Here is a 9,801-nt window from a genome sequence, read left to right as displayed (position 1 = left end):
AATTTACTTCTTTTTTTTTAAAACGTTTTTTTTTCTTATATATATATATATATATATATATATACGAAAATATGAGAAAAACAAACAAACAAACAAAAGTATCACTACAAAAACTGAAAAAGTTATCAGAGATTGTAATTTATTTGCTATAACAAATTGCACCGAAGATTTATGATCTTATCTTATAATTCACAAATTAATATACTTTTTAATGCATATTGTTATTATTACCAGAAACGCCGACCTACAGGCGGCTGTTTGTGCTAGTAATTACTAAGCCTAGTATTCATATCTCATTAAAAAAGATTTAGAAAAGTGAACATTTTATAAATAGGATTTTTTTTTTCTGAGAAATACTGCACAACAAAAGTGTTCGGATTGTTCTCTTTAGCCATACGCAACTCATTGCATCAAAATTATTCAATATAAAGAGCTCAAAATTTTCAAATATTTTACTGATATAAACTGTAATGTTTTTATATATTAAACGTGGTACCATTTATCGACAAAAAAAAAGTTTTTTAAACTCTAGTTTCTCAGTATTACATTTAAACATTACATCAGTAAAGATATAATCTAAACCTCACGTACAGTCCTAGTGAAAGTCGTGTTCTTGTTGTGAGGAGAGTACTTTTATTTAAAATTGTATTATATTACAAAGAAATGGTTGTTGCACATACCACAGTTATTTTTTTAATTGTCTGAATCTTGAATACCGAAAGTGTGAATATTTTTATGGATTTTTGTTTGTGGTGCTATTCAATAAATGGCGCAGGAGTTTTGCTTACATACATAGATAATGACATACACGCTACATCTATTATAGTAAGATAAGGGTAACCTATTCTCTTGCATTACTTATTACAACCAGTTCACAAAACAATGGTTTGTGTATACTATTAAATAGTCTAATATTACGTTAGATCACAATACCCATACCTTGGCTAAACGAGAATGAGAGATTACTGTTTTTAAATTTCATATCTCGCCCATAACGAGGCTTGAACCTAGATCCGGAAGCGAGTTTTTAATCTTTTAGCTAGTGTCAGTGTTTTCAAACATTGCAGGGTTTTATAATTTGCCAAATTGTAAATATTTATCATCACACGATATATTTAGAAAGTGTCAAGTCTTTCATTATTTTTTTTCCCTCAGAATTAATTTATATTCAGTTGGTAAATGTAAGACTTTATGTTAATCACGTAAATAAAGTAGTCGTTCAACTATCTCAATAATTTGTCAAAACTACGTTTAGTTAGAACAAGTAACTACAGACTCCTACTTGTCATTTGCTACTTCATTGTAATTTGTAAGTTTGGTTTTAACATTTCTGCTTCACCTGAAGCGTATATAAGCTCCTAACTTAAGCCTTACGAAAAAACCAAGTTCAGCAGGCTAGATGACTTCTAGATAGGCATTAGTTGGTGGCGAACTAGAACAAAGCGTGATTCTAAAACACGAGTAACAAATCCTAGAATTCCGTGTTGAACTACTTACAAGTGAAGTGTTTAAAGATCTACAGTCTTATTGGGATGTTTCGTTACATCAAATGACTGATATACTAAATACAACGCTATAGACCTTTATTGCCTACCTGTAGACTTCCTAAGATCCAACTACTGTGTATATGAACATAGAGAAAATCGTGCCAAATTTGACGGAAATTCACCGTGCCAATTTTGTTCATGCAATAAACTGGAGAACAACAACCATAACACCGAAACGAAGTTGTTGAAAGCTCCCTTGACGAAAGATATCAAATTACTACTACATCTTCATCTTTGAAACACGAAAATTTTGGTTTCATAAAATTTCGGATTCCTTTTCCATTATACTTCAATTTTCAATAAACAAGAATGATAGAGATAAATATTAAATCATTCCTTCAGAAAAAATATATATAATACTTTTATTCACAATTCGTTTACCTAATTTCAGTAAAGTAACTCAAGTAGTATTTAAAAATATTGTAGCGAACATTAGCGAGAATCTGTATAACTCACGTGAAACGTCATCAGTTGAGCACTGACTGTAAAAAACACTGTTCTCACGTGTTATTGTTTTTTCTTCTTCCTTATTTTCATTGCCAAGGTTCTTGAAAAGTAATTTCTGATGTGGTTGAAGATCTACTGTATGAGACAAAAGTGTAATTTATGTGAATTAAGAATAATAAAACATTTCAACTAGAAAGACCAAGCTTATTTGTGTTTTACTGAGAAATGCTTGTAAGCATTCTTTCTTTACCGTTAAAGTTTTGTTTGCATTTCTTACAAGTTACTTTAATGATAAGATTGGAAGTAAATTTAAATAACGAAACTGGTAAATGTTCAGAAAAACATGACACCATTCTTAAGAATCAACAATCAATATTACCAGGTAAATTGAAAAAACAATCTTTGATTAAGAAAGACTTTTTATTTTGATCTTAACAGTTGCTAGATCACCAGAAAAATATGAAGATTAATTGTTGTTGTTGTTTAAAGCAAAGCCACATTGAGGTATCTGTTGTTGCAGTATCCACCGCATGGAATCGAACCCTGGATTTTAGCGTTACAAGTCCGTAGACTTACCATTGTCCCACCGGGGAACAAAAAAAAATAAGAGGTAAACTGAGAGAAAACCAATTAAAATAAATGACAACAAAATACTCGCTACTCCATAAAGCCTGTTGTAGTTGACAGTAGTAGTACAATGTCAATTATTTGGCGAAATAACGTAGGGCACAAGCTGGTTATGGGGAGAGACGCTTATGTTCCCATATTATTAGCAAGATTTCTAATCATTAGGGGATCTCTATTTACACTAAAGTGTTCATTTTAACTCTGTTATTTTGTTCATTAGATTAGATTAATCCTTTTAGATTGTTATTTCGGAATGTCTGGTGATACATTGCAGAGCTAGAATTACTTTGTTTTAGTTTATTACAAATTTTCATGTCTGAATGTCTATTTGGTTTATAGGTATGTTTATGAATATTTTTGAATGTCGTAAATCAAATTTATATTAAAATATAAACACTTTTCATAACTTATTTTGTGTGTGGATGGTTATCACAAACCTATGTTGATAAATGAGCCAAATTTGGTAAAAAAAATTAATATTAAAAAGACACCCAAGAAACATACTTCAGTGGTAATACGGCTTATTTTAATTTTTGTATCATACTTTTATAAAATTGTTGATTAGAAAAATGCTTAATAATAAACAAAACCAAAGCTTATGAATAAACACAGCTATGTTTGACTGAGTTAAAACATTCTACCTATCAGCAAATAAAATATCACTAATTAATTAAAAATTACGATTAGTACAACAAAAAACAGATGCCAAAGGTTTTGTTCAAGAAGCATATGACGTAAAAGATTTGAATTCGTTTTTAATGAAATGTGAGTTCGTAATTCTTACTAGTATTATTATAACTTATTGTGTCTTATATAGACTTCCTTATTCTTAAAGCCCGTGTTCATGGTCTAGGATTTTCTCTTATGTAATTTCTTTCCCCTTTTGTGTGGAATTCAAAATAGGTTTAAAAAATAACCGTATACTGACAACGATCATGATCGCACAACACCTTTGTGAAATTATGTTGAAAAAAAGTCTATCAATTTTTGCTGCTTGAAAAAGGCATTTCACATAAACTCGTAAAATAAGTAGTTTGTGTGGACCTGAATTTTACGTCATTTTTGATTTTCAGTAAACAAAATACCACACGATTGATAATATTCTTCTTATAAATATCTCATTGATATTTAAGGAATAACAAGCATATGTTTGTTTGTTTGAAATTAAGCACAAAGCTACACAATGGGCTATCTGTGCTCTGCCCACCACGGGTATCGAAACCCGGATTCTAGCGTTGTAAGTCCACAGACATACCGCTGTGCTACTGGGGGGCAACAAGCATATGGCAGCATCATGAAAATCTTTCTTGTAGTTGAAGTTCATTATTAGACTATTTTTGGCCAAAAGAGAGATAATAGTCACAGTTTATTAATATTGATGAAAGTTTGATTTATGTTTGAAATTCATTATGGATAGTCAACAGTTGTAACACTTTATAACCAAGTTAAAGGAATCACTCAAGATATTCATACAGGAAATTGGCCATTTTGTATAATCTTGTGTTTTCACGTAATTTAACATTGTATAAAAATTGCAGAAGTACACAGTATCTAAATTTTCTCTTCGTGGTCATTTATTTTGTCTGTCTTTTAAAATACGACCAAATGCCGAATTAATTAAATATAGAGTAAGTTTTAACATCACATAAAACACAATAAATGTTCAGTACTAATCCTGTAAGTCAAATTAACAAAATGAAATAAAACGTCCAGATAAATGTTTTGAGAAGGAAAGCTTTTTTGGAACTTGTACAATATTTATGGGATATTAAAATTACTAACAGATTATTAATAGACAATATTTGCATTTTATTTTCAAATATTACGTGATGTAATACAAATTATTTAAGTTGACCTAGAATCTCTCTAATTACTTAAAATAATTTGTCAATATTATTCTTTACCAGATTCCTGCAAAACACGACATGTAGACATTGATATGTAGTCTCCACATTCGTTCAGTTCTATGAAACTATTCTGCGAAGTCAGAGGAACTGATATGTACTCTAACTGATCTTGGTAAGTTGGGCGATTCGATACAGAATCTAAAAAAAATATCGATTAAAAAGATTTTTTCATTAAAAGTACATTTCAAAAACTGATTCAATTTCACAGTAAGAGGCATTCAAAATCATCACATATGGTAAATAAATGATCATGATTGTCGATGTTTTCTCCTTCTTCTTTGGTTATGCAGTTTCTTTAAGAAAATAAATAACTGTTGTTCTTTCCAAAAAGTTTTTGAAGATATAATAATTTACATTTATCAATCGAAATTGAACATGATATTAAAATGGGCCGGTTTTGTTATGGTAACTAGTAGGGCTGCAGATCCAAAGGTTCACGATTCACACCGCAATGTTACTAAACAAGTTTCGCGCTTTCAGTTGTGAGTGCGTTATAAGAATAACAGTCAATGACATTACTTGGTCCAAATCTGAAAAAAAACAAAAAAACAAAAACTTGTGGTTGTGGGTGCTGCTGTCTGGCTGTCTTTCTTTTGGTCAGTGGTTTAAAATTAAGGACAACCATTCCAACCCTATGGGTCTTTAACCTGTTCATTTAGCCCATGCGCGCATAAGGTGTCCTACAAGTTGTAAATATCTAAGCCGATCTTTAAGAAAATAATAAGTGTTCCAAAAAAAGAAAAAAATAATGCTAAATTCGATAATGTTCCTAGTCTGTAAATATTTCAATTTGTAATTTCTGCCCATTTTCATATCATTCACAACATGTTAGAAAAAAAACAAAAACAAAGTTCTTTACAAAATGCGGATCGATCGACGGATCCCACACCGTTTTTCATATTGTCAAGAAGAAGAACGCAAAAACTTATAATTACACTAAAGTATATTTGTTGTAAAAGAGAAAAAAGTATTTAATGCAATATAAAACACTTGAATAACGAATGATATGGCTGTTATATTGCCAATAACTTTGACAACGCCCCCCAGTGGCACAGCGGCATGTCTGCGTATATACAACGCTAGAAACAGATAGCCCATTGTGTAGCTCTGTGCGTAAATTCAAACAAACAAACAAAAACTTTGACAAAAATAACAAATTAATCATAAGTTATTTAAGGATCTTTATAAAAGATTATTGTCTGTCGAAGCTACATTATATTAGTCTAGCAAATTCAATTAACTGATTAATTATGCCTTAAATACCATGAAAGGGTTGAACAATATTTCACTAATGGAATCCAAAAATAATAAACTTAAATATTGTAAATTTTACTTAGTTTTATATTTTGTCTAATAAAAATTTAATATTTTATTTTTTAAAGGTATCTAATTTAACAAACTTAACTTAATGTGTATTTATGTAATTTATGTTATTAGTTAAAATAATGTTTCCTAACCTGGTGCATGTAGAACAGGGAGTCTTGACATCAGCATGTAATCTTTACACTTATTCATTTTCGTATAACTATCGTGCGAAATATCAGGAAGTGATAAGAACTCGGGTATATTTTGATAAGTTGGACAGTTCTGCAAGGAACCTATAACATATATTATTTAATTAAATAGCTTATTTCAATTTAGTTTTAAAATTCAAAAGCACATTCGTAAAAAAAGGAACTTTGATTAATAAACGTGAACTAAATCTATTAACTCTACTTTGCATAGTACTTTCTAAATTTAGAATCATCCAAATAGCAGTATTATGTGCGAAAAGTTTGCGAGTTTACGATGTACATTTGCTGGCCACACTTGTACAATATGCTTCATAACAGAAATATTTTTGAGTTTGTAAAAAAGATTAGATGTAATTCTGTATACAAAAACCTCCTTGGACACTCAAGAAAAATACATGAGCTATCTGTGTAAAATCAAAAGTGGTACACATCATTTGTTTACAGCAGTAAAACTGTAACCAATACTTTTTTCTAAAATTTTTATTGATACAGCAAAACAGGTAACTGAAGTGTGAATAATTTCATTTCTTTTGATGACCATTTAACTTATCTCCAAATCTTTGGAAAGCTATGTAACCTGCATTTTTCTGGCAAAGAAAACGATTGATATTTATTTCCTCTGAAATGGAAACAAAGGTAAAAGTTATGAGAATAAATTGTGTCAAAATCCTCATTTTCACTTTGGTATTATAAAAACAGGTTATGATAATGATCGATAGAATAATATTGTCCAAAAGAACAGTAGTTTGTTAATAAAAGTTCAACGTAAGATTTAAAATATAAAAAAATGCTTTAAATATGATAACAGCGAATATTTATTAAACATTTTCTTAGAACAGGCATCAGATAAACTTTGAATAACATGAAAATTATAAATATGTATTAAAGAGTGTCGTCTTGATTGGTAGTTTTTGTTTTTTTATGTTAAATTCTTAGTGTTTACAAGAACTAAGTGAGTTATGAGAAATATGCAACAAAACCATCGACATCTGGAAATAATTTTATGTTACACGACCACATTATTGTTTGATGTGGCTTTGTAACAAGAGTTGTTCTCAGGTGAATGATTAGTAATATTTCATTTCAAAAAGTACAATAACAGCAACTTTTACCATAGACAAGTTCTGATTTTAATAATTATTTAATACTAGTGTATAGCCAGACAAAAATGACGGGGCAAGTACTACCACTCCCACCCCATAGTATACCCTAACCTCACATTTCATAGCTAACTGAGATATATAAATTTTGCAAAATCAAGTTTGACTAACAAAGAGGCAGAAAAGTGTAGTCGAGGCAGACAAACGTCGGTAAATATCTTTGTGAGCCAATCAAAATTAAGATCATTCATAAAGTGAATTCGTGGCGTATTCATAGATTAATTATTGATAAATTCAGTTATATTAACAACTTCTAATATATATAGAAAAGCCAGTGCGTTTTGGTAACACTACGTTCCTACAATGGCTTTTATGTCATGTTGCTTAGCAACAAAAGTATAACCTAACATAGTTGTTAGTCTATGTACTGAAAGCATAAAATGAAATGTATAGACAACAAAACTGGGAAAATATTTGTTGATTTCTTAATTTAATGTCCCCGTTGATTAAAGAGGTTTTTTTTTTTATTAAAAACGTTGGTGATATGACAGAAAATAGCTTAATTCAGAAACGATTTAAGTTTAAAATTGAATCGCTATTTTTACTTTCATGATATATATTTTATACACTTGGCTCTTGGTTAGATGATCCTACACTACAACTTTACTTTAGGGGTATTATACCAACATTCACTACATCTATCAGGTTTCCCAAAACTCCCTCCCCCTCACGGTCCCCTGTACCCCCCGTCACTAAAATCGTAATGGGCAGATAGTAATCGAACTATTCTATCTGGATAAATGCATTTTGTCTTTTATGACTCCTCCTATTTCGAAAAATCAAGAGAAATCAAGTGTGACGTGACACATAGGCTTTTTATATAGGTTAGTTTACAATATTGTTTGTTGCTCCATATTTTTAATCAATTTATCTAAATTTGAAACCTTTGTATGGTTTCAATAATATATTGGAACTTATTTATGTTGTAGATTCTAAATATTTTTTAATTTGATTAAATGTGTTTGTATATACTAATTGTTTTTAATTTGATTCAGCATGTTTCAAAGTAGAATAACGTTGAATCTAAGAAATATAATTTGTAATGTTCTGTAAAATACTACACTTTATAGAATAAAAGTTAGAAAAACGCTTTTGTTAGAGTATCTAAATTTACAACTTAGAGTTGGCCCCGACAGTATACTGTTGTTAAAACGTACCACTAAAAAGAATATGAGCCCGGCATGGACAGGTGGTTAGGGCGCTCGACTCACAATCTGAAGGTCACGGGTTCGAAACCCCGTCCCACAAAATATGCTCGCCCTTTCAGCTGTGGGGGCGTTATAATGTGACGGTCAATCCCACTACTCGTTGGTAAAAGAGTAGCCCAATTAGAGACGGCTAGCACAGATAGCCCTCGTGTAGCTTTGCGCGAAATTAAAAAACAAACAAATAAACTAGCAGGAATGACAATTAATGTTCAAATGACGATTCTTTTAAAAAACGTTGTGCTTGAGAACTTCATTAAGATATCTATTTAATACCGGGTGGGGTGAGGGCTAAATATTAAGCAAAAATAGTAATTAAAGCTGACTATTAGCATATGAAATACAACTAAAAATTAAACTTACTACTAATATCACTTTCTTCGTGTCTTGTCATCTTTGGAACAAAATTGGCAACTTGGTATGTTTCACGTTCCACTCTTTTCTATACATTATTTTAAGATAATATACGTTATTTCCAAAATAAATAGTGTTGTGATACAAACTATACAATTTACAACTAAAATGAAAAGGCACTTTACACAACATTTTTAAAATTAATCAGAATATTTGTAACTTCATCACATTTCAAAACAAACACACTTCTTCGCTAACCTTTATATTCCTCTTTTTTATGTATTCATGATGTCTAAGTTTTGTAAATAGCGATCTTATTATTTCGACATTTTTATAACCAATGCGTGATATCCATAGAATGTATTAAATCGTTTCCAAAAGTAGAATACTATTGTAAGAAAGTAGCCTAATAGATGATTCACTAAACACATTTTTTCTTTTATCTGCTTTTGATCAGTTCGTTTTACTTTTTTTTGTGGTAACATTACTCTACGACCAAATCATTGGACTTTTTCCGAATATCGTAATTAAATTTTACTCAATAGGCTTACAAACTAATTGTTATTTCCTTTATGTTTACCATAAAGCAATATGATTACAAAGCAAAAATTATAATTCCACGCAATATAGATCACATTCCTAATAATCCCTAATTATGGCAATATTTGTTTTATCAAGAGTTAAATACATTACACGTCGCCAACTTAATCTAGCTCACATTTTGATGATATAAATATTACCTCAACCACTACCATGCATTTAATATCCCAATTGGCCTGATGAGCCCTGATATTAGGGGAAAACACTTCTTTGTGTAACGAAATTGTTGTTATATATTTATCTTAATGTTAACGTTTGTTTAAATTAAGTTTATATTTAAAAACATGCATAACTTATAGTGTTAGATATGTATTGCAAAACTCCCGCCTATTCTCCAAAGTTGTAGAAGATTCTCGAATCAACAATATAAACTGAGTGGTTACAAGTAAATAGACACCTAATTTTTCGTCATTTAACTGATTTATGCTAACTAATTTGTG

General features: G+C 30.1%; 1 protein-coding gene across 4 annotated transcripts in view; it reads right to left on the bottom strand.

Annotated features, from left to right (window-relative positions):
* LOC106460279 (phosphoinositide 3-kinase adapter protein 1-like) overlaps positions 1 to 9,801 on the bottom strand; it is a 45,245-nt gene that overhangs the window by 21,959 nt on the left and 13,485 nt on the right. For 3 of the 4 annotated variants that reach the window (XR_002610730.1, XM_013919968.2, XM_022386957.1), the window contains exons 6-9: positions 8,771 to 8,849; positions 5,986 to 6,126; positions 4,526 to 4,666; positions 2,004 to 2,129 (exon numbers count right to left, since the gene is read on the bottom strand). Coding sequence is in view for 3 of the 4 variants with exons in the window: in XM_013919968.2 (XP_013775422.1) it covers positions 2,004 to 2,129; positions 4,526 to 4,666; positions 5,986 to 6,126; positions 8,771 to 8,849 (487 nt within the window). In the remaining variant the exon portion in view is untranslated. The remainder of the gene's footprint in view (positions 1 to 2,003; positions 2,130 to 4,525; positions 4,667 to 5,985; positions 6,127 to 8,770; positions 8,850 to 9,801) is intronic. The other variant, XM_022386958.1, reaches the window with a different exon arrangement.

Source organism: Limulus polyphemus, unplaced genomic scaffold, assembly GCF_000517525.1.
Source record: "Limulus polyphemus unplaced genomic scaffold, Limulus_polyphemus-2.1.2 Scaffold740, whole genome shotgun sequence".
In the NCBI taxonomy this organism is placed as follows: Eukaryota; Metazoa; Arthropoda; class Merostomata; order Xiphosura; family Limulidae; genus Limulus; species Limulus polyphemus.
The sequence above is the reverse complement of the archived record's forward strand: the minus strand, read 5'-3'. Positions and strand labels throughout refer to the sequence as shown.